At 38.9% G+C, this 26,278-nt stretch overlaps 1 protein-coding gene across 1 annotated transcript; it reads right to left on the reverse strand.

Moving 5' to 3' along the window:
* Window positions 1-469: 469 nt before the first annotated feature.
* On the reverse strand, window positions 470-25,833 carry SEPT14 (septin 14). Its single transcript, XM_006088198.1, has 9 exons — window positions 25,780-25,833; window positions 21,563-21,683; window positions 20,998-21,193; window positions 18,564-18,750; window positions 16,291-16,452; window positions 13,091-13,187; window positions 11,056-11,224; window positions 9,627-9,759; window positions 470-649 (listed from the first exon to the last, which is right to left on the reverse strand). The coding sequence occupies exons 1-9, from the start codon at window positions 25,831-25,833 to the stop codon at window positions 470-472; spliced, it is 1,299 nt and encodes a 432-aa protein (XP_006088260.1).
* Between the last annotated feature and the right edge of the window lie 445 nt (window positions 25,834-26,278).

The raw sequence follows: 26,278 nt of genomic DNA on the forward strand, positions 1-26,278 counted from the left end.
ACGCTATATATACTATAGAATTGGTATGACTTTCATGCTGAAAGGAAATTTTGGAAATTACAAAGTATTATCTTATTTCTAATACTTTGATAACTTTTGTTTTAACATATAAGGCATAATATTGTCAGCAAAATATTACTCACGGTTTCCCATTGTTCTCTGGCTCTCTCTAACTTCTGAATATTAGTTTTATAAGAACTGACATCAAAGTATAGCAGTTCTAATCAAAAACTTAATCTTTTATTATAATAAAAACTATCAAGAAATCACTCAATAGATTTTGATAAGGAAAATGCTGAGGATATAGCAGTTAAAAGGTGCCTGCTTTTAAGAGTTGGAGGAAAATTTATTAACCAGCATAAAATAAACAGACAAATTTTAAGAATTAGTAGAACTTCAATCAGGTAAGTGCTATGAAGATAATCTCCCAAAGAGACAGGGCTCTACAACAGAGAATGGTGAGAGAGGACTATTTCTTACGATCTTTGTCCTTTTTTATATTGGCGCAACCCTGAGTCTGTGATATTTCAGAGTCAGCCTTCATTTTATAAAAATTCATGATTTCTTCATCCAGTTTTCTTTTCTCCTCCTCAAGTTTTATTGTCTCCTCTTGCTGGATTCTTTTAAGACGCTCAAACTTGTCCTGTAGCTGTGAAACAAAGATGCATTTGTGACTCAAAGCGCCATGTGTGGGTATCCCTGGGAACATGCTTGACTTCTTTCCTGGTTATCAAACATATATTAATCGTCAAAGTAGAGTTTGATCTTAATAACAATCTCAAAACTTTGTTTAAAATAAACATTCACATATTTAAAAAATTCATCAATTAAAAAGTGTCTCCCCATTGAACCAAATGTAATAAAAACTATGGCTATAAACAACACAGTTTTTTATTTTTTGTAAATATATTTTTATTGATTTCAAAGAGGAAGAGAGAGATATGAGAGAGAATCATTGATCAGGTGCTCCCTGAATGTGAGACTGTCACCCAGGCATGTGCCCTTGACTGGAATTGGACCTGGGACCCTCCAGTCCGCAGGCCAACACTCTATCCACTGAGCAAAACTGGCTAGGGCAACACTCAGTTTTTTAAGTACTTGTTTTTCCAAATGATATCTATTTTCTCACTCTACACTTCCCCATAAATCTCTTCAAATAAAATTTGATAAATCCATGCTCATTAAAAATATACACATTGAAATATAGTGGGAATGATGAAACAATTGTTAAGGCTTTAAATGATACAGACCTTTTCTTCTTAAGTGAAATTAGCATAATTATAGAAAAAAAATTCCAAACACCTCATTCAGTTACTTTTTATTTACTTGTGAGGTTGTATTTAATCTGTGGGATTTAAAATAAATATAATCAGCCATATGAAAGAGTCCATTAGAGTTGGGCCTAGATCTTAACACAACTTCATTCAACCATGTAAGGATTGCTTGTATGCATCAGAGAAGGTATGGCTTATATCTACACTAATAAAAGAGAAACATGGTAATTAGCGTACGACCGCTACCCTTTTCATTGGCTAATCAGTGAGTATATGCAAATTAACTGACAACCAAGATGGCGGCCGGCAGCCATGCACTGAAGCGAGCAGGCTTGCTTGCTCCAGTGACTGCGGACTCCAACGTTCCCCGCCTCACTTGCCGGCCTCTCAGCTGCAACTCTAAGCAACTATGTACTATGTTGCAAATAAGAAGCTAAACAAAACCCCAGAAAACAGCCGGACTGAAAGACAGCCGGACCGCAACATTGTATCGATGTTTTCAGCAGCGAGGCCTCAGAGCTAAAGTTGGCCCAGAATAAAAAAAAAAAAAGAAAACAAGGAGCAGTTGGAAGCTTCAGTCACTCGCCAGCCGGAAAACAGCCCTCAGCCCCTCACCCAGACTGGCCAGGCACCCCAGTGGGGACCCCCACCCTGATCCAGGACACCCTTCAGGGCAAACCAGCCAGCCCCCACCCATGCACCAGGCCTCTATTCTATATAGTAAAAGGGTAATATGCCTCCCGGCACCGGGATCAGCGGAGCAGCGAGGCTCCCGGCACCGGGATCAGCGCGACAGGGGGCAGCGCCCAAACCCCCTGATCCGCCCTGCTCTGTGTGTGACAGGGGGCGGTGCCCCAACTCCCCTATCGGCCCTACTCTGTGAGTGACAGGGGGCAGCGCCCCAACCCCCTGATCGGCCCTGCTCTGTGCGTGACAGGGGGTGGCGCCGCAACCTCCCCATCGACCCTGCCTTGAGTGTGACAGGGGGCGGTGCCCCAACCCCCCAATCGGCCCTACCCTGAGCGTGACTGAGGGTGGCATCGCAACCTCCCAATCCGCCCTGCTCTGTGCATGACGGGGTGGCGCCCCAACTCCCCAATCGGCCCTGCTCTGAGGCTGCACCTAGGGATTGGGCCTGCCCTCTGCCACCTGGGAACAGGCCTAAGCCAGCAGGTCGTTATCTCCCGAGGGGTTCCAGACTGCGAGAGGGCACAGGCTGGGGTGGGGGACCCCCCCCCAGTGCACAAATTTTTGTGCACCGGGCCTCTAGTATACTAATAAAAGGGTAATATGCTAATTTGACCAGGAGACCTTCTGGACGTCCTTCCAGACAAAGACATGGTGGCAGGGCTGAGGCACAGATGGTTAGGGGTAATCAGGCCAAGAGGGGAGGGCAGTTGGGGGTGATCAGGCCAGCGGGAGGGGCAGTTGGGGGTGAGCAGGACAGTAGGGGGGGCAGTTGGGGGCAAGCAGGCCAGCATGCAGAGTGGTTAGGGGCTATCAGGCAGACAGGCAGGTGAGTGGTTAGGAGCCAGCAGCCCCAGATTGCGAGAGGGATGTTCGACTGCCGGTTTAGGCCCAATTCCACAGGGATCGGGCCTAACCCGGCAGTCAGACATCCCCCGAGGAGTCCCAGATTGGAGAGGGTGCAGGCCAGGCTGAGGGACATGAATTTCGTGCACCGGGCCACTAGACTATAATAATAAAAGCGTAATATGCTAATTAGACTGGACGTCCTTCCGGACGACCTTCCTGACAAAGCCACGGCAGCAGGGGCCAAGGCAGCTGCCAAGGCAGTGGGGGCTGAGCCCCTTGCACGAATTTCGTGCATCGGGCCTCTAGTATGGCATAAGAGTCTAAAGGACAAGTTTATTTGCAGCTTAACTTTTTGAAAAACAAGTAGACCGGGGGATTCTATTGCCACAATATTAACCGTCTGGTGTATATGGCTGTGAAGAACACATACACGGGGTGAGCACCAGTGGTTTTCAACCCTAGGTGCTCATTAGAAATATTCAGTGAGCTTACAAACCTCTCAATGTTCAGGCTGCACAAGATCAATTACATCAGATGACCTGGAGCTGAAACCCAGGCATCAATGCTTAAGAGAATTCCCCAGGTGATTTTATTGTGCAGCAAACGCTGAGATCATGGTTCTAAATAAAGATTCTTTTTTCCTTTCCTGGAGTCAGATGTCTCTTGGAATCACATCTTCAGCCCTGAGAAGCAAATGAGCATCTAGATACAATGGCAAGAAGAATGATTGGAAAGGCTGGGGATGTGAGAGTGTGGTATCTGTAAGTGATGGCAAAAATCACTGTGGAAATGTTTCTTTTAAAAATGGGAGCGTGAGAGTAGAAATCAGAGAAAGCTAAACTTCATCCTAGTATACAAACATTTCAAATATCAATGACTCTGGTGAAAAGCCTGAAGTTTTCCCCCAAACAGGTACAAAGCAAGGATGTATGCTCTCATCATTCCCTTTCAACCTTGTATTGGAAGTCCTTGCTAAGGCAATAAGACAACAGAAGGAAATAAAATATTTACAGATTGAGAAAGAAGACATAAAACTGTCTTGTTCACAGGTAACATGATCATCAATGTAGAAAATGCAAAAGAATTGACAAAAAGAACATCCTGGAACTAATGAGATTATAACAAAGTTGCAGGATATAAGGTGAGTTGCTTTTCTTAGCAAGGACCTACAACCAAGATTACTCTGCCCAAGAAAACTATCATTCAAAATTGAAGGACAGATAAAGAGCTTTCTAGACAAGAAAAAGCAAAAGGAGTTCATCACCACCACCAAACCAGTATTCCATGAAATGTTAAAGGGTCTTCTTTAAGAAGAAAATAAAAAATATGAACATGCCAAAACCGGTTTGGCTCAGTGGATAGAGCGTCGGCCTTCGGACTGAAAGGTCCCAGGTTCGATTCCGGTCAAGGGCATGTACCTGGGTTGCGGGCACATCCCCAGTGGGAGATGTGCAGGAGGCAGCTGATCGATGTTTCTCTCTCATCGATGTTTCTAACTCTCTATCTCTCTCCCTTCCTCTCTGTAAAAAGTCAATAAAATATATTTAAAAAAAATATATGAACAATAAAATGGCAATAACCCTAGCAGGTTTTGCTCAATGGATAGACTATTGACATGCTGACTGAAGGGTCCTGGGTTTGATTCCGGTCAAGGGCACATGCCTGGGTTGTGGACTCAATCCCAGTTGGGGACGTGCAGGAGACAGACAATCAATGATTCTCTCTCATCATTGATGTTTCTCTCTCTCCCTCTCCCTTCCTCTCTGAAATCAATAAAAATATATTTTAAAAATGAAACGAAATGGCAATAAATAGATATCTATCAACAATTGAATCTAAAGAAACAAAATAAACAAACAAGCAAAACAAAAACGGAATCATAATGACTGAGTGCCTGCTCCATGCTAATCTTTGTTCTAAAGGCTGAGGATACAGCAGCTAACAGGAGGGCCAAGGTGCCCGCTTTGAGGGTTAGAGGAAAATATACAATGAGCAGACAAATTTTAAAAATTAGTAGAACTTCAACCAGAGTTAAGTTCTATGAATAACAAGAATGTTTTGATAGTTACCAGGTGGAGGAGTTTTGGGGGGAAAGGCAAAAAAGGTGGAAGATTTAAGAAGTATAAATTGATTGTTACAGAATAGTCATGGGGGTGCAAAGTACAGTATATGGAATATAGTCAATACTAGTCTAATAACCATGTATTATGTCAGATGGGTGCAAGATTTATTGGGATGATCACTTAAGTTATGTAATTTCTAATCACTGGGTGTACAACTGAAAGTAATATAATAATGTGTGTCAACTGTAATTGAAAGTAAAAGATGATTGAAAATTATATTCCAAAAATTTTTAAAAAGGTTCATTGCTTTTCTACATATCAGCAATGAATAGGTAGAATTTCAAATTAAAACACAATACCAAATGCATTAGCACCCCCCAACATGAAATACTTTGGTATAAATCTAACAAAATATATACAAACCCACGTAAGGAAAACTACAAAACTCTGATTTTAAAAATCAGAGAAGAGCCCTAGCCAGGTAGCTCAGTTAGTTAGAGCAACATCCCAATAGACCAAGGTTCATGCTCACTTCAGCAGCACACATACCAATACACCGAGGTTGAAGGTTCCCTCTCCGGTCAGGGGATATACAAGAAGCAACCAATGAATTCATAAATAAGGAACAATAAATCAAGATATATATCTCCCTTCCTCTCTCTCTCTCTCTCTCTCTCTCTCTCTCTCAAAATAAATAAATACAGTAAATAATTTTAAATCAGAGAAGAACTAAATAAATAAAGAGATATTCCATATTTGTGGATAGAAAGACTACATATTATCAAGATGTTAATTCTTCCCCACATAATCTAGAGCAGCAGTTCTCAACCTGTGGGTCGCGACCTTTCACAGGGGTCACCTAAGACCATCGGAAAACGCATATATAATTACATATTGTTTTTGTGATTAATCACTATGCTTTAATTATATTCCATTTGTAACAATGAAAATACATCCTGCATATCAGATATTTATATTACGATTCATAACAGTAGCAAAATTACAGTTATGAAGTAGCAACGAAAATAATTTTATGGTTGGGGGTCACCACAACATGAGGAACTGTATTAAAGGGTCGTGGCATTAGGAAGGTTGAGAACCACTGATCTAGAGATTCAACGCAATCCCAATCCGAATCCCGGCAAGTTATTCTATGGATATTGACAAACTGATTCTAAAGTGTATATGGCCAAACAGAAGGCCCAGAAAGCCAGCACGATATTGAAAGAGAACAAAGTTGGAGCACTGATGCTACTTGACTCCAAGATTGGCTGTAGTATTCTAACTAAAGCTGCAGTACTCAAGAAGTAAATGCACATATGCATAGTCCATTGGTCTTTGACAAAGAAGCAAAGGCAATCACTGGAGGAAAGACAGTCTCTTCAACAAGTGGCACTAGGGGTGGGCGAACTTTTTGACTCGAGGGCCACAATGGGTTCTTAAACTGGACCGGAGGGCCGGAACAAAAGCATGGATGGAGTGTTTGTGTGAACTAATATAAATTCAAAGTAAACATCATTACATAAAAGGGTACGGTCTTTTTTTTTTTTTTAGTTTTATTCATTTCAAACGGGCCGGATCCGGCCCGCGGGACTAGAACAAGGGAACATGCACAGGCAAAAATATGAATCCCTTTTTACCTAACCTAATGGAATTTCTGTTGCTTATAGTTCAATTGTCCCTGACTGAAACATCTGGTATACAGCACTTGTTTCTATGGAAAAAGAAGTTCATATTTCCAATTTATCTACTAAAAATAAATATTCTTTCATTAATCAACATTTACCTGCTTACTTATAAAAGTGTAGGAAATTTTCTAACTCAGTAATAGCGTTAGGAAGTACATGACTTCACAGAAGCCACTAGTTTGAATGTGTAATAAATTAAACTTTATGTATGAAAATTCAAATGATAAATAAAATAAAGATAAATAGGTTTTACGAATTTATTTTAGGGCTTATTAAAGAGAAAATTGCCTAAATGCACTAGAAAAAAATTATAGATTATAATTTTTTAAAGGCTGAATTCAAAGTCTATATGATAGATAGCTACTTTTTGAAAAATAGCAAATCGTCTTCAAAAACATCAACTAGCCTGGCCAGTGGGGCTCAGTGGTTGGGCTTTAACCTATGAACCAGGAGGCCACGGTTCGATTCCCAGTCAGGGCACATGCCCAGGTTGCAGGCTTGGTTCCCAGTGTGGGGCATACAGGAGGCAGCCAATCAATGATTCTCTCTCTCTCTCTCTCTCTCTCTCTCTCTCCCTCCATTCCACTCTAAAAAATCAACTAAATTATTGGGATTAAATACCCTAAATTAATAGGACATCTAAAAATGAACACAGAGAGAAACCAAGACAGCGGCATAGGTAAACACCTGAAACTGCTGCCTTGCACAACCACTGCAAAAATACAACTAAATCACAAAAAGGACATCATCCAGAACCACAGGAAGGCTGGATGAGTGGAAATTCTACAACTAGAATGAAAGAGAAAAGCACACTGAGACTCAGAGGAGGTGCGGAAGTAAAGTGCAGAGGTACTGAGGCGCACGCGGAAAGGGCTGGCAACTGAGGATGCGGTTGTCTTTTTCAATTGGGAGGGAGTCTCAAGCTCCCAAATGCTCTACTCCAGTTCCGGGTGAGTCTCTGGGGACCCAGACTCATACGGGGAGAAAATGGACTGTCTGGCATCGGTCAGAACTCTAGGGTGGCTTTCTCTCAGAGGTGCTTACAGCGATTACCACGGGACACTGAGACTCCGGGCCTCTTAGGGCAGGGCTGAGGATCAGCCATAGCTGTTTGCTCCGCCCTGTTGATTCCCTGAGACCCCGCCCCACCCAAACTGTGTGCAGAGGCTTTTGCATATGAATGGCCTGGCCCCTTACAATCTAAAATTACCTAACTAACTGCAGCTGGGTCAGAGAGACCCAGAACTTCCAAGAGAAGGCCCAAGACCCCCACAGCAGCTTGCATTGCTTCACAGCTGGGCCTCATCTGGGCACCTCCAAACCCCAAACAAAGAAGAGGAATCTGCAGATCTCTCCGTAGCTCCTGCTGGGTAACCTCAGGCAGAGGCTAAATTAGCACCTCCTTAGAGATCCAAGAGCCAGTGTACCCAGTGGTCATAGTGGGGCCATCCAGATACAACTTCTCAGATCCATAAGGGACACACTCAGGGGGCAGACTCAGTGAGCACCAAAGCCCCACTGAAGCAAGTCTTGCCCCAGAAGGGTGTCTCCAGCACAGAAGTTCTCCCACTGTAGACACAGCTGATTCTCATAGCCAATTGGCCTGGAGGTCAATTCCTCCCAGTGATACCTACAACAATCAAGGCTTAACTACAACAAACTGTGCACAAAGCCCACAAAAGGGTGCACCAAGAGTGTCCACCTCAGGTAATTGGGGAGGCTGAGCTACTGGGCCCTATAGGACACCTAGCACAGAAAGCCACTCTATCAACACAGGGAAGCAGCCAAAATGCGGAGACAAAGAAACAGGTCACAAATGACAGAAATGGAGGAAAGCAAACTACTGGATATAGAGTTCAAAACCACGTTTATAAGGTTTTTGAAGAATTTTCTAGAAACCGCCAATAAATTTAGTGAGACCCTCAATAAATCTAGTGAGACCCTCGAGGATATAAAAAAGGATCAACTAGAAATTAAGCATACACTGACTGAAATAAAGAATATTATACAGAGATCCAACAGCAGACTAGAGGATCACAAGAATCAAGTCAAAGATTTGAAGTACGAAGAAGCAAAAACACCCAACTGGAAAAACAAAATGAAAAAAGAATCCAAAAATATGAAGATAGTGTAAGGAGCCTCTGGGACAACTTCAAGCGTCCCAACATCCGAATTATGGGGGTGCCAGAAGAAGAGAGAGAACAAGATATTGAAAACCTATTTGAAGAAATAATGACAGAAAACTTCCCCTTCCTGGTGAAAGAAATAGACTTACAAGTCCAGGAAGTGCAGAGAACCCCAAACAAAAGGAATCCAAAGAGGACCACACCAAGACACATCATAATTAAAATGCCAAGGGCAAAAGACAAAGAGAGAATCTTAAAAGCAGCAAGAGAAAAGCAGTTAGTTACCTACAAGGGAGTACCCATAAGATTGTCAGCTAATTTCTAAATAGAAACTATGCAGGCCAGAAGATAATGGCAAGAAATATTCAAAGTGATGAATAGTAAGAACCTACAACCAGGATTACTTTACCCAGCAAAGCAATCATTCAGAATTGAAGGTCAGATAAAGAGCTTCACAGATAAGAAAAAGCTAAAGGAGTTCATCACCACCAAACCAGTATTATATGAAATGCTGAAAGGTATCCTTTAAGAAGAGGAAGAAGAAGAAAAAGGTAAAGATAAAAATAATGAACAACAAATACATATCTATCAACAAGTGAATCTAAAAATCAAGTGAATAAATAATCTTATGAACAGAATAAACTGGTGAATATTATAGAATCAGGGGCATAGAAAGGGAGTGGACTGACAATTCTCGGGGGGAAGGGGTGTGGGAGGTGCAGGAAGAGACTGGAAAAAAATCATACACCTATGGATGAGGACAGTGGGGTGGGGTAAGGGCAGAGGGTGGGGTGGGAACTGGGTGGAGGGGAGCTATGGGGGGACAAAGAGGAACAACTGTAATAATCTGAACAATAAAGATTTAATTTAAAAAAAATAAAATTAAAATAAAAAATAAATAAAAATGAACACAAATTATATCAAACTACAAATACTTGCTTCTTTTTCAGTTTCTTTAAATGCTATTTCTTTCTCCATAACTCGCTGCATAAACTTATGCTTCAATTCTTCTTCTTCCCTCTGGCATTGTTCATGGAACTCCTTTCTTTTGGCTTCATAGATCTCTTGAAAACTAAAAAGAAAATTTTATGTTTTATATTAAAATGCTAATATAAATAAACATGTAAAATATATATTCTATATTAAGTCCCATACAGAGAAATGGGAATTTCTATATCATGAGATGCAAATATGAGATGGGTGCAATACTGAATATAAGAGTACTGTATATAGAGAATATAGCCTTGCTCGGTAGGTTGGTTAGAGCATCATCTGGATATGCCACGGTTGTGGGCTCAATCCTAGTCAGGGTATATACAAGAAACAACCAATAAGCCCTGGCTGGCAGCTCAGTGTTTAGAGCATCAGCCTGCAGACCGAAGGGTCATGGGTTCGATTCCCAGTCAAGGGCATGTACCTGGGTTGCAGGTTTGATCCCAGCCCAGTTGGAGAGCATGTGGGAGGCAACCAACCGATGTGTCTCTCTCACATCATTGTTTCTCTCTCTTTCTCTCTCTCTCCCTCCTTCCCTCTGAAAATCAATGGAAAAAATACCCTTGGGTGAGGATTACAAAAAAAAAAAAGACAACCAATGAATGCATAAGTAAGTGGAACAGCAAATCAATTGCTCTCTCTTTCTCTCAACTCTCAAATCTATTTTTAAAAAGAATATATATATATATATATATATACACACTAGAATTTTGAAAACAGTTATATTAGGGATTTCTTCCCCCACCACTTTTTATGATATCACATTTCTTCACATCTTTTCCAATAAAATTTGCAAGAATCTCTAATTGATGCGATTCTCAAAATAATTAAAATAAAGCCAAGTATCTTTCAAACTATGATTCATTTAAGATAGCCAGTTCAACTTTGGTTGTGCTCAAAGTACCAACACTAATACAACTATCATACTTTTGCAGCACAAATCCTATTTCCCTTCAATATAGCTAAATACACCTGCTCTCCAACCATTTCCACTTGGCTTCCATGGCAGTGCAATGGTGCTTTTCCTCTTCCCTCCATCCAGTCCTCCATACTCTTTGCATCCTCTCAATATCCTTTGCCAACCTGTGCTATTATTTTCCAACCTCCTTTCTGAACTTCTCTTTTGGATATAGTACACTTTAGCGTATACACATAGTGGGTACACATAAGTTAGCATATAAATGAGCCCTTGCACTGTGCCACTCTTACAAATGTTCTCTAAGTCTGAAAACGATTTTAAAAAAACACACATAACATTCAGAATAATTGACAATATGAGAAGTACAGTCCTTCTCATTCCAAAATGATTGTATCTCATGATAGTAGGGGCTTTGTAAATCACCCATTAGCTTGTTCTAGCAAGATCTGTACTCACCTAAGCGGCTGGTTGTCTGGGCCCACATCAGTAAAGCCCATTTTCTGCAGTCTGCAGCGCCTGTAGCATTCATAGTGCTTAGTGTGGGTTACTTCTTTCAGGTGTTCCGTATTTGTACAAAGAAGCATATCCCGGAGCTTAACAAAGTCACAGTGGTTTTCATTTTCCACTAGGCAGAGAAATAATAAAGCCACAACACTTTATCAATCTCTAGCACTCAATAAGTTTTATCGAATAAATGTATGAATGAAAGACATTCAAAATAACAGCTAAAAGATCATTCTGGTGAATAGCTAAAATTGTTTTCACCATGTAACTATGTTTATATGGTACATACCAATTATAGACAGAGTTTATTAATAAACCAGAAAATTTGCTTTAAATTTATCTGCCAAAATATAAATATGAAACAATAAAATAATGTTATATTATATTAAAATATGGCATGTTTTCACTAATAATTATGTTAATAGTTTACAAGCTACCCTCAAGGTATTTTACAGAGTGCTAACAAAGAATTCGTACAATTCCAGTAAAGTAAATAATTTCATTAGGTTAAGTCCACTCACATAAAGATCTTGATAATTGTGCATGCTTAAGTTATCATATTCTATTTATACAAGATATTTATGAGACCAAATTAGTCAATATTTAAAATAAATCAATAAATTCACATGGCTCTCTCTTGTGTTTGTCACATTCAGAAGACTGAGTACAACATATTGTGTTTGATATTGTAACCAAATTTAATATTCACTAAAATATGTTCTTTTTAAACTATGTTTCATAAATTAAAAAATGTCTGCCTAACCAGTGTGACTTGGTGGTGAGCGTCAACTTATGAACCAGGAGGTCATGGTTCAATTTCCTGTCAGGGCATATGCTCAGGTTGCGGGCTCCATCCCCAGTAAGAGATGTACAGGAGGCAGCCTATCAGTGATTCTCTCTCAACATTGATGTTTCTATCTCTCTCTCTCCCTCCTTCCTTTCTGAAATCAACAAAAATATGTTTTTAAAAAGACATCTTGTTAAAAAAAATTTCTAATACATCAATTTAAAAACAACATTTGAAAACTAGGACAAGTAGAGATAATCCAACCCCCAATAATTAGTATTACAAGCATATAAACTAGACAACAAATGACTGGATATCACAATATTCCAACTCATCATGATGCTAGATAACAAATAGGAATGTCTAAATATAATCCAAAGGTAGCAAGTTATATTTTTTTATTTTTAAAATAGCTTATAACCCTTTTTTTCCAGTGACCACTTTACAATGTTTTATAGCCCTAGCCATTTGGCTCAGTGGATAGAGCGTTGGCCTGCGGACTGAAAGCTCCCAGGTTCCATTCTGGTCAAGAGCACAGGGCACATTCCTGGGTTGCAGGCTCGATCCTCAGGAGAGGCGTGCAGGAGGCAGTCAATCAATGATTCTCTCTCATCACTGATGTTTCTATCTCTCTCTCTCTCTCCCTTTCCCTTCCTCTCTGAAATCAATTAAAATATTAATGAAAAATTTAAAAAATAAAGTTGGTAGTAATTAATTTGTGTAATATGTTTTAACACTAGTATGTAGGCTTCAATATGTTCAAAGTTCTTTGGCTCAAAGCACTTTCCAACATTCTGAATGCGATGGTTCATGCATAGGGAGACGATGTGCAGATGGAAAACGTGTCAATAGGAGGTTCTGTGTAGCCTCTGTGGGTTTCTGCCTAAAGCACCTTCCAGTAAACTCTTATGAGAATAAATCATAATCAAAGTAAGCATGAGCCTACATGAAACAGAGTCTGTGCTCCTTACTAGCAACCGTTAGTTTATTGTTTAGCAACAGTTACTAATATTGGAACAAGTTAAAATATTTTGAGGTTATGACAATATAGGATATTTATAGTATATATCAATATCATTATACTATATATAGTATACAACATATATAGACTATATATACAACATATTTACATACAACATATATATCTACACATACATACGACCAGTCCAGAGCAAGCCTGCTCACTGTCATAATATTTACCTTGTAAAACTCCCCAAGGATAGAGACGGCCTCTGACCATCCTTTTTCCAACTTTCACCTCATCCATACACCCCACTACAGCAAAAGGTAAGTGTTCCTACGAAGGAAGGACAATTTTAATCATGTCCTTATACCAACATGACATATGCTGTTTCTCTTATTTCTGTTATGGAAACAACAGAGACAAGAATAACATCATAAGCTTATTCAAACAAGGGATCTACCCGGCCTCAGATTTTATGACTTGGCAGCAAATATGTGCACAGTGATTTCTGCGAGCAATAGTGTCAGGTCCTGAAAACTATCTACTGAGTAGAGCCTAAACCAAGGCATTATGCTGTGGGAAATACAAAGAGAAAAGATTTTTAGTAGATAAATCATTTTTCTCACATTATCTTTACCCTGAAACACAAAAATAAGGTCAAGAAAATAATGTACAAATTACTTTTAACTCCAGTTTAAAGTTAAAAGACAAAAGTATTAAGAGTAACTATAATAATTAGTCCATGTATATACACTATAAAGTATACTGATAAATAATGCTCTATATTATATTTACATATTCATACATGGACATGTATATGAATTCTAAATACAATTAAAGGGTCACTTTAATCACTTGATGGTGAGTCAAGGGAAGTCTGAAAACTGAGGCCATTCAAGGGAGATTTGGAAAGAAGATAAGCAAAGTTTTGAACAGGATGCAGCCGCAGAATATGCAAGATTTTAATGATCTGCCAGAAGTTCTATATCTGGTATATACAATGTCTAAGGTAAAAATTGTGAAGCATTATGTTGAATATTTAATAATTAACAGTATTCTACTCATTGGTTTTGATGAAAAATTACTCCCTATGCATTCTTTGGTGTACTATTAGGTAAGAGAGGCCAAAATCTTTAAGACAAGATCTAAAGAAAATGTAATACAGGAGAATAACTTTAAAATTTACATTGCTTTTTAATTTCAAAATCTATTTAGTTTTGATATCCTAAAATAAATGGGGTCTGGGAGGCCAGTAAGATGGTGGAGTAGGTAAACTCTGTGATCGCCTCCTCCCACGACCACCTCAAAATGACAAGCGAAATAAGCCCGTTGGAGAAAGATAAGCATCACATGATCTCACTCATTTGTGGAATACAATGAACAATATAAACTGATGAACAAAAATAGATCCAGAGACGTAGAAGCATCGAACAGACCTTCAAACCTCAGAGGAAAGGCAGGGGAGGGTAGAAGTGGTGGGTAAGAGATCAACCAAAGGACTTGTATCCATGCATATGAGCATGACCAATGGACACAGACAATAGGGAGGTGGGGGCATATGCAGGGGGAGAGAGGTGGTGGGTGGGGAGGAGACATATGTAATACTTTCAACAATAAAGAATTTTTTTTAATTACAACTAAATTATAGAACCATCAACCTGGAGAACCAGGTGAGGACTAGCTGAACAGAAGTCCTGTAACTAAGGATATAAGGAAGAAGCCATGTGAGACTGGTGGGAGATGTGAAGACACAAAATGGCTGGCCCCACGCCCGTGTCTGGCAGTTGAGAATTGGGAGACATAGCTCAGCTGCAGAGGAGCAAGGGGCCCCAGCTGCACCACGGGTCCCCAGCCTGGAACACTAGTGCTGGGAAGAGGAGCCCCCACAACATCTGGCTGTGATCATCAGTGGGGACTGCATTTCTCTGGGTGAGACAAAGGCTCTAGAAACCCAGGCATCCTCTTATAGGGCCCGTGCACAGACTCACTTGCTCTTGGCACTCTCCCGGGGTCTTGTGGAGGGACAGGAGCTTGGGAGGTGCCAGAGACATAAGGGAGAAACGAGTTGTGTGGCTTCAGGACTGGAGGGACAGCTGCCATTGTCCCTGTGTTGAGCCCTTCCCCCACAGGCCCAACTATGGCTCTGCATGAGGTTGGTAAACTCCACTCACCCCACCCTGTTGCCTCCCTAAGACCTCACCCCACCCAACTCATGCACTACCATAGGCCATTATTATATGTTTTGAAGGCATTATTAAATAAAATAGGGGTCACTTGATGAACAAGCACTGTAATATCACAAGAGTTGATCTGATAACCAGGATGGCTACTAATGGGCAGGTAGCATATAAAGTATAGATATTCTGGACAAAGGGATGATTCACATCCTGGGTAGGATAGAGCAGAATTGCATTATATTTCATTACAATACTCAGAACAGCATGCAATAGACAACAAGCATATGAAAAGACCAAATATCATATAATTCCATTCATATTATATGTCCAGATCAGAGAAATCTACAGAGAAAGAACTTAATTAGTGGTCACCAAGGATTGGTAGAGAGGAAGGCTCATAGGTAGTAGTGGAGAAGAGCCGGCTGTATGAGGTTTATTTTAGATCAGCGGTTCTCAACCTGTGGGTCGCGACCCCTTTGGGGGTCGAACGACCCTTTCACAGGGGTCGCCTAAGATCATCGGAAAACACATATATAATTACATATTGTTTTTGTGATTAATCACTATGCTTTAATTATGTTTAATTTGTAACAATGAAATTGGGGGTCACCACAACATGAGGAACTGTATTAAAGGGTCGCGGCATTAGGAAGGTTGAGAACCACTGCTTTAGATGATAAAAATGTTCTAAAATTGGTTGCAATGATGGTTGCACACATCTTTAAAAAGACTAAAAATTGTTGAATTGTATACTTTAATGGGTATGTAAATTATATCTCCATAAAGCTGTTAAAAAAAATAATTGATTCTCAGTGAACACTTTTCAAAATCAAGAAAGTAAAACATTTCCCTGGCCAGTGTGGCTTGGTTGGTTGGGTGTTGTCCTGTGCACCGAAAGTTGCCAGTTCCTCATTCAATTCTCTGTCAGGGCACATGCCCCAGTTGCCAACACGATCCCAAGTGGGGGCGTGCAGGAGGCAGCTGATCAATGATTCTCCCTCATCATTGATGTTTCTATGTCTCTATCCCTCTCCCTTCCTCTCTGAAGTCAATAAAGTGTTTTTTTAATCTTATAAATAAATAAATAAATAAATAAATAAATAAATAAATAAAACATTTTTCACACTGGATTTTGGAAAAATACCTTATTTATAGTCTCTTGGTCAGATAGAAGTGACAGCATGTTACTAATATTGTTACTTATAAATTATATTTGATTTCCACAGGTAAAATAGAATTAGCATTAAATAGAAGCTTACATTCATTGAAGAGTTCATCTGAGCAGTAGTTTTGTCATCTGTTGGGAACTGGTATATCTGGATGCCATTACTAATCAATTCATTCATTATCTTACTCTTAAATGTCTGTAAATCATTTTTAGAAATTGTATCTGCTTTGGCAATCAGTGGTATAATGTTCACCTGGTAAGAAAGAAACAAAATCTCACTATTGAGAATTTGTTGTTAACCCTGGAATGTTTACAGTCAGAAACCTCAAATATCTGACAATAAATATCTAGATAATCACTGACTATCATGCTTTCCTCACAAAATTGCTTTCCAAAATATTCAGTTCTTTTGAAGATATATTTTTATGAGAGTTCAAGCTTAGAAGTCTTAATTTTTGTTGTTTTCTCAAACTTTCTATGTTTCTAACACATCAGGAGGTAGTAAACTGTAAGTAGTAAGATGATATAATGTATTTAATTCATTAACAATTTGATTTCTTATATAACTGTGGAAAAGCAGAAGAAACCTTTTCTCAAAATTATAAACAATTTGTCCTCTACCTGTCATTCATTTGTATCACCTTCTTCATAAATTCATCTTGCTTTTGAATAGATCCTTGCTCTACCTGCATGTCTTTGCAGATAGATTTGCTTGTGGTTTCCAAAGACCACCCAAAAATAATAGACTTTTTTTATTGTCATACTCTGAAGGCTAAATGTGTGAGTTTATATATAGCACCTTGCTAACAAATTTGTTTGTAATTTGTAAAAAGGAATTATTTCCATATACCATATTTCAGGTTGAAATGTATTCATATTTTCTTTCTAGTTCTAAAATATAATTATTCCTGTCTCCTTGTGTTTACAGCTTAATAATTGAACTTTGTAGAAAATAACAATATGCAAAATTCTAAAATGTCTTATTACTGTTATAATAAGATACTTTGTTAAAGCATAACTATACAATGTCAAGTTCTGTGATATAAGTAGAGATGTGTAAACGCTTGTTTTAAACATATTGTTTTTGTTTTAGAATCTTCAAAGTATTTTTTTTAAATCCTTGTTCCAATCTAGGGCTTCCATGTTGTCACATAAATGTTCAAAATTTTGTCTAATTTTATAATTTTAAACAATAGCTTCCACAGTAAAAGCAGACAGCTGCTAAGATAGATTCGAGTCTAACATAAATGCCTTGGGTTGTATTGGTGACAAAGCTGGGAAAAGAAACCCTCCGTGATAGCAAATCATTAACATATAAAAATGAAAACTTTCGCCTGGCTGGCGTGGCTCAATGGTTGAGCATTGACCTATGAACCAGGAGTTCATGGTTTGATTCCCAGTCAGGGCACATACCCAGGTTGCAGGCTCAATCCCCAGTGGGGTGGGGGGTGGGAGGTGGGGAGTGGGGTGTGAAGGAGATAGCAGATCAATGATTTTCTCTCATCATTGATGTTTCTAACCTCTCTCTCTCTCCATTCCTCTCTGAAATTAATAAAAATATATTTAAAAACAAAACATCAGTGGTACCAGAGAAATGTTAATGAGATCATTTTGTAATACTATAGAGCAATTTCAATTTCAAAAATACGGGCAAATGACCACAATCTGAATTATCATTCAATCACAAGAAAAACTAAATTTTTATTTTTTTAAACCTGCATCTCATTATCCTAATGCATTTTCTAATGAAATTTCTCTAGAAAGCAAGGTAAGATGGAAATTTATCAAATGCTCTTCTCCCCCCATGCATATACTGAAGCCCTAACCCTCAGAATGGTCTGTATTTGGAAACACAATCTTTAAATGGGCCCTAATCCTATCTTACTGGTGTCCTAATAAGTAGGAGAAACTTGGACACACAAAGAAACACCAGATGTGTGCATAACGGAAAGGCCATGTGAGAACACAGTGAGAGGGCAGCCATCTGCCACTCAAGGGGAAAGGTTTCAGGAGAAACAAAATTTGGCAACACCTTGATTTTGCACTTCTAGCCTTGAGAACTGTGAGAAAATGAATTTCTGTTGTTTAAAACCCGTAAGTCTGTGGTGTTTTGTAATGGTGTTGTTGGGACACTAATACAAATGCTTTAAAAATTAACAGACACATTTGTAATACCCTAACCAATATAGAAATTAAAGATAAAAAAATAAAATAAAAATAAATTATAAAAAAATAATAATAATAATTAATGGAAAAAATATGACACATCACCAAATAAGTTCTTAGATGAGAATGGCTGAAAGATATATATTATCTCAAAATAATGATCAAATCTTGATCGGTTGATGGATTTACCAAACACACCTTACTGTCAATGGTCTTCAAGGTTAATAGATCAAGGGCCTTCAGAGAATGTCCCGTGGGTGCAATGAAGAAAAGGCACACGTGGATACGAGTGTCATGGTAGTCAGCAAAGGAACGTTTAATTTTCAGTTCTTCTTGAAAATAAGCCTCAAATTGAGCATCTACGTAGGAAACTATTGGTTGGTAGCTAAAAAATGAGTATTTAAACGTTTAGCATAACATAGTAATAACATCTGAAGTCTACATTTTTACCATTTAGTTAATAGTTAATATGTGTACTCAATAGCTTTTCATATAAATAAAAATGTGCATACCATGTTCTTACAAAGGTAACAATCACAAACCAATAAAGGCCCATCGTTTACATGATTTACATGTTTCTAGAAATGGCAAAATGATCTTTCAATTCAATGTCATCCCAATCAGAAGCCAATTTCTATGTGTATATAGAAGTACAACGGACCAAGAGTGGTCAAGACATAGTAAAGAAAACCAAGGAGATATAATCTTCATATGCCAGGTCTCATTATGAAGCTGAAATAATACAGTATGGCAGCAGCACAAGAATAGATAGACTAAAGCATAAGAGAATTTTTTAATGTGATAGAATGTTTCTATGTCACAGCTGAGATGGTGCAACTCTATGCAATTTAAAAACCTACACTTGAGCCCTCGCTGGTTTGGCTCAGCCGATAGAGCTTCAGCCTGCGGACTCAAGGGTCCCAGGTTTGATTCCGGTCAAGGGCATGTACCTGGGTTGCGGGCACATCCCCAGTAGGGGGCGTGCAAGAGGCAGCTGAATCGATGTTTCTCTCTCATCGATGTTTCTAACTCGCTATCCCTCTTCCTTCCTCTCTGTAAAACAATCAATAAAATATATTTTTAAAAAAACCTACACTTGAAATCTGTATGGTTTTATTAACCAAGGTCACCCCAATAAGTTCAATTTTAAAGAACCCCACAGAAATATACACCATAAAAGTAAGTTTTACTGTATGTAAAATTTCAGAAGAGTGACATCCTAATCATGGCAATGAATACTTCTGGGGTTTTTAACAACTAAAAACCTGATCTATCCACTAACAAAGGTACCTCTGTGGGAACTGTGGGACCCGCACCATATGCCAGGGAATCAGAAGGAATTTTGCCCAACTGCACCTCCCTACGAGCTCTGAAACCAGCAAAAGCCAGCAAACCTGCCTGGACCCCACTTTCAAGCAGTCAGGGGAAAACTGGGAAGTGTTTACTTGCCCAAACACCCACAGATAAAAGGTATTTGTAGAAGTTCAGCAATCACGATGGGAGATTCCATTGGAGCACAACAAAAAGAATACATCTGGCCCTAGCCAGTTTGGCTCAGTGGATAGAGTGTTGGCCTATGGACTGAAAGGTCCTGGGTTCAATTCCGGTCAAGGGCACATGCCTGGGTTGCGGGCTTGTCCCAGTAGGGTGCGTGCAGGAAGCAGCTAATCAGTGATTCTCTCTCATCATTGATGTTCCTATCTCTCTTTCCCTCTCCTTTCCTCTCCGAAATCAATAAAAGAAATATTTAAAAAAAGAGAAAGAGAATACATTTGGATGCATTAGAGAAGGTAAGAGGAACTTTGCCAATGTCAGCCTTCCCTCAAGGCAGCACAACCTGGGGCTGAAATAGCTGATAGCAATCTCTCCCGGGACAAAGGGAGTAAGTGCCCAACAACCTTAGAGAAATGCCCTTTTCCTCCCAGCAGTACCCAGGATACTGAGGCAGGAACTCCATAAAGGAGGGAGGGAGGAGATTGGGAAAGAAGCAGATAAAAACATGAAGGGTCATGAAGTGCATTAAAGGGTCATGGTCCGCGATGACTAGGCTCAAGACTTCAGCAGGAATCTCACTCATGAAATTGGGGAGAGCCTCAGCTTCTGATTCCCGCACTGGGCCTGTGGGCACTTCCAAAGGTCAAGTGCTAACCTCACACATCTCCCCATTCTGCAGCTGGCTCTGTGTGCACACACTGTCCAGTGCCATTGGGAGGGTGAAATCTGGCAAGTGAAATGTGCTCAAAGATAGCAGACCAGGCTCTGTGAGCAGGGGAGAAACCACTTTCTGAAAAATTTGATCTATAGAAATGCTTTCTGGGGAAAAAGAGAAGTTTCCAGCAGTCAAGCATATGATCTGTGAGAACTAGAGAAGAAATAAACTCTTAAGACTTTCTCCACAATCGGGAGAAAGAAATGTGCAGCTGGGATATCCTAGAAGGCCACAGAAAGCCCCAGATACAACAAGACCAATGAACAGTCTATTGCACCTGACTGCAACTAGCGAAGATTTGAGGATGTGTCTGCTACTTCAAATGTGAAAGCAGCAACGCGAAACTCCAAGGAACATGAAGCATCAAGGAAATGTATCACCACGAGTAAGAAAAGCTGTTAATTAAAATAAGAGCACACTCACCTGGCTTCTTTGCTCATTTGATCACCATATCCCACTGTAGTCACAACAGTTAATTTCAACTGAACATTGCTTTCCTGGAGTTGATATGTCTGAATTTTAAGTTCAACATTTGGGCGAAAATGTGAGGATTTTTTTTCTCTCGAATTAGTATTAAACAATGTGTCAATCAGTGTTGATTTTCCGAGTCCAGTCTCCCCTGTAACAAACATGGATACAGTACATAGGGGTATAGATGGCTGAGAAGTAACACTCTGAAGTGGTTTAAAGGGTCCCACATACTCCAAAGACAACAATGTCCTTGAAAATATACATGCTACTCCGGACACCTTCGGTCATTAACATAATATAGAAAGAAAATATACACAAAGTTGTATCAGATTTTGAAGAGTACTGAAGCATTTAAAGAAAACGTGTGTAGGTAATATGGCTAAGAAGGTGGAAACTAATATAAACATGAAGGTATGTTCTTGAATGAACAGCACCAGTTTTGCACTGCTGGAAGATAATTTGAAATGAGCATTTGGAAAAATTAGGTAATAATTCAGAGGAGAAGTCTGGCACTTACCCACACAGAGAATGTTAAAAGAGAATCCTTGTTGAATAGATTTAGTGACCAACTGATGAGGCAAACATTCAAAACCAAAATGACCCAGCATAGTTAAGCAACGGATATTCTCTTCTTTTTGCTGAAAGAAAACACAAGTTAAAAGATTTTAATCAGAATAGAAAATATCATTTGAAGATCATTATAATATTTCTTTTTAAAATATTTTTATTGTTTTTTAGAGAGAAAGGAAGGGAGAAGGGAGAGAGAGAGCTATCAATATGAAAGTGGAACATGGATCATCGATTGGCTGGGTGCCTCCTGAATACCCCCTGCTGGGGTTCGAGCTGAAACCTGAATATGTGCCCTGACAGGGAACATTTCTCTGTCTTTCCCTCTCTCTTCCACTCTCTCTGAAAATCAATGGGAAAATATCCTCGGGTGAGAGAGAGAGAGAGAGAGAGAGAAGAAGGAAGGAAAGAAGGAAGGAAATGAAATAAAGATATTTTATGCAAATGGAAATGAAAGAAAATCTGGAATAGCAATACTTATATCAGACAAAATAAACATTAAAACAAAGGCTGCAACAATAGACAAACAAGGTAATTTCATAATGATGAAGAGATCAATCTAACAAGAGGATATAACTCATAAACATGTATGCACCCAACATAGGAGCACCTAAATATATACAGCAAATATTGATGGACATAATAGAGTATAATATAACATAAGATGATGGATATAATAGCTTTAAGAAAAACATTTGTATTAAATTAGTAATATTACTATGATTAGTCTCAGAATTAACTTACTCTTCTCATGTCAAAATAAGGGTTAAGATCTAAACTGTCTCTCAATAGTTGATGTCTGAATGAACAGTGATTAGTAGGGAAGGAACCTGATACCAGGAATCAACCAAAGATTAGTTGATAGGAATTCCATGGGGCTTTCATATTTAAAGAGAGTGTATTTAGCAATACCAAACTGAAAATGTAATCCAATAAGAAATTTTTAAAAAACTTAATTCCTTACTATTTGTGCTCTTAGAAGATAGGGCTTTATCTATATGGTAAATTCTTAGTTCTTCTCTACTTATAAACAGAACATTTTGATCCATATAATCTGAAGATTATTCCATTTTTTAAAATATTTTTTATTGATTTTTTACAGAGAGGAAGGGAGAAGGAGAGAGATAGAGAGTAACATCGATGAGAGAGAAACTGATTCAGCTGCCTCCTGCACACTCCCAACTGGGGATGTGCCGGAAACCAAGGTACATGCCCTTGACCAGAATCAACCCTGGGACCCTTCAGTCCGCAGGCCAACACTCTATCCACTGAGCCAAACCAGTCAGGGCATGAAGATTATTTTAATGTAACAATAATAGATTTGGACACTCCCCTGTCCTCTCTGGCCTAGACTCCCTTTTAAAAGAGTTTTCTCATTTTTAACTCTGTAGCTCAGGGAGGTATCAGATCAAAGTGCTTTGTGTGTCAAAATATAGAACAAAATATAGCCCATTGTCTTATCAAGAAAGGACCTGCAACCTTGGCCTCATTAGCACCAAGTTCTTACCACAGAACAAACAGCAAGCAGGGATTTCCATAGCATCATCACTATTACTGAACAAATGTCTTCTGATGGGCTGAAAGTTCTTTCTTACAGTGTTTATTTTTACAAAATGTCCATCTTATGTAGAAAACAAATATTTCAGATTCTACTAATTTGGAATCTGTGGTTATTCAAATCTTGTCCTTGAATGCACCTTTGCACCATGCACAAGTAAAGGAAATTAAGAAGTAAACAAGGTAGTATATCATGTATCTTCACATGAAACTGAAGTGCTAAACAAAGATTATTTTAATCCCTGATAACAAATACATCTAGCAAATGAGATAATGTACATAAATTCATAGTTTGTAAACTATAAAAATCTCTACAAGTTCTGACAAGCCCTGACGTTAATTGTGCTCACTGAACTCTGTTTTTCAGGGGCACTGGGAAAAGTTAGCTGACTAAGAAAATTCACTAGTCATTACGAACCTTCCTGACCGTCACTTCTGCCTCTGTTTGCTCTGTACATTGAGAACATTTAACTAGGTAAGTTTCACATTTTTTCACACTCCAATATTCTATAAGTCAGAAGTCTTACTTATGAAAAGCCTACAATTTGAATGAGGATGAAAACCATTCAAAAAATGTGAAAATATTTGTTAATGTCATACCAAGTACCAAAATTATACAAAAGTAAATATAGGAACTTCGAAGAAGGATAGAAGACTGTGGTATGAAGTAGTTAAAGATAATTCAAAAAGACTACAGATAGCAGGTTGCCTCCTAAAGGCAGGATAATACTGATGGAGGAGGTAAGTATTATGAACAGGAGATGAGTATGGCAATGAGCTCAGCGGCAGAATTATGGGCTACTGTATATGCCCTTGCAGTAAGGAACTTGCACACTTAAAGGGAAAGATTTAAATTGGGAAACTGGCTCCAGCTGGTTTGGCTCAGTGGATAGAGCGTCGGCCCTCGAACTGAAGGGTCCTGGGTTCAGTTCCAGTTATGGGCATGTATTGCAGGCATGATCGGTCCCCTCAGACCTTAATGGAGCATGCATTAAACATAGTCATTGAATGGTTTTAACTTGTCAACCCAGCTTTTTGAAAAATGTTTTAATTTTTCTTTTTTTTTTGTACTAAAAATAAGTTTATTGATATCTTGTCACCATTGAGGAGAAAGGAGGGGGTTGAGTTCTGGAGGTCAGACTGCACTGGGAGGCAGAGGACCCAACCTATACCTCCCCTTGAGAACTTGCCCCCCTCTCCCCAGAATACAGACTGCTGGTCCCTCATTGTCATCCACGTTCTGATTTGTCTTGCAGCCCCCACTCCCTCCAAAGTCTGGATTGGGAAGTGGGGAGCCCGCCCCCCCCCTCCCCCCACAGATCAACTCTCTTCAAGTCAAGACCAGGAGTCATCAGGGAAGGGGGCATGTGCAGACCCATGAGGTTCCCTCTGCAGCCCACCAAGGGCAATAAGAAATAACATAAAATTGATGGCTTAGAAGTCAGGGTTCAGGAAAGCAGCCAGGCAGACAGCGCTGTACTGGACAAAGGGCTAGGGGCCCATCAACAAGGGCCCCCGCGAATTAATTTTTTTTAATAATCTTGCCAGTTTTCTACAATCAAGGAGAGTACACTCTCTATCCATTCCATCCTTTTTAAGATACACGGTAACCAAGAAAATTCTCCATATTAATCTTACTAATTTTATGGCAAAACTCTAGATACTAAGTTCCTTAAAATAGCATATTATAGTGGTAAACAAGTGAAGCATAAATTATAATTTAGTTCATGTAATCTTTTATTTGGTTTCCCTCTTTTTAGAAAAAATATATTAAGGTTTAAAAAAAGCTCTATTTGCATGTGCATGTACGTATATGTGCATATGTGTTTATTCCTGTGTTTCAATATTAAATTACCTACAGTATTAAAATATCTTGATTAAGGCACAGTTGGTACTATATTTGAAACATAAATAAAACAAATCAGAGAATTATTTTCTAAAAAAGATAGTTTGGGGGTTAAAACTAAAATATAGAAACACCTGTGTGTTTGAAAAAAAGAGAAAACACCATAAGACACAAATGAATACTACTTAATATAGTTCAATACTCATGTATATATTTGACATTTTGGTCAAACAGAATTCTAAAACCAAGTTTTCACCCATTCGGACATACTATTCTCTCTTTCAGTGTAGATTTTTATGTAAGTTACTACATATTTTCCCTAGAACAGAAGCTCATCTTAAAATGGAACTTGGTTCAATCTCCCACTCAATAAAGCAATAAATAAGTAGCCACCCAACCACTTCCAAAAATAAACTTCATTTGAAAGTTATTTATTATCAGTACATAAAGTTCCACAGACATTTGCATCCAAACAGCACTATTCTTGTTACCTATCGGGAGGCTCTGGAGTTTAATTTGTCATTCTTTGGTGTGAAACGGGAATAATCGCTTGCACCACTACTAAGGTCTGCAGACTCAAGAAACATGCAACAATTACTTAAACATCATCGATGCTTCACTCCAATCAGCATAAAAGTTAATTCATGTCCAAGCATAAGCCTTTCTCATCTAGGTTCATCTCGGTTCACTGAGTCAGTGTTTTGAAACTATACAATCTTGCTGAAGTACAGGATGAAGAGTTCTATCTAAAAGATGTACTCAACTGTGTCTTCATCATCGGGTATTTGCGTGGATGTACACACTGGTTTTTCTTCCATGTCAGACTGAAAGCGCTGAAAACAAAGAACAAGACCCTTTTAAAAACTTTTTGTAAAAGGCAGTATTCCCACAACATAATTTAGATCAACAAGGGAATCGAATATAGACATTATCCCAGGTTTGGGCTTTCAGTCCACACTATTGATCTGCTTTTAACTGTGGCTGTTTGGCTATACAGGCTTTTATATAACATATAATATTCAATGTCTAATGTACAATAATACATTCAGCCACAAACATGAGAAAAGCATCCAACAAAAGGTAAACTCCCTTTTGAAATCAACAGGACAAAGAACATTCTTCTTTAAAGGGCTCTCTGAGCATGAAAGGGAAATAGGGAATATTGCTTTAAAAAGGTGCCAAAAGAACCAGGTAGACACTTATAAGTACTTACCTTTCCAGAGTAGATAACCAGGGGAGACTGGAGTGCTCGAGTGTACTTAC

The sequence above is a fragment of the Myotis lucifugus genome, unplaced genomic scaffold, assembly GCF_000147115.1.
Source record: "Myotis lucifugus unplaced genomic scaffold, Myoluc2.0 scaffold_45, whole genome shotgun sequence".
Classification (NCBI taxonomy): domain Eukaryota; kingdom Metazoa; phylum Chordata; class Mammalia; order Chiroptera; family Vespertilionidae; genus Myotis; species Myotis lucifugus.

What these genes read in the sequence shown, in the direction of transcription:
- SEPT14 (XM_006088198.1), bottom strand. Translation starts at nt 25,833, where the DNA reads ATGGAAGAAAAACCAGTGTGTACATCCACGCAAATACCCGATGATGAA. An exon ending in CAAATGAGCAAAGAAGCCAG is followed by an intron (nt 18,751 to 20,997) that starts GTGAGTGTGCTC and finishes CTCATTTTTTAG; the next exon opens with CTACCAACCAATAGTTTCCT. An exon ending in AGATGAACTCTTCAATGAAT is followed by an intron (nt 13,188 to 16,290) that starts GTAAGCTTCTAT and finishes CTTCCTTCGTAG; the next exon opens with GAACACTTACCTTTTGCTGT.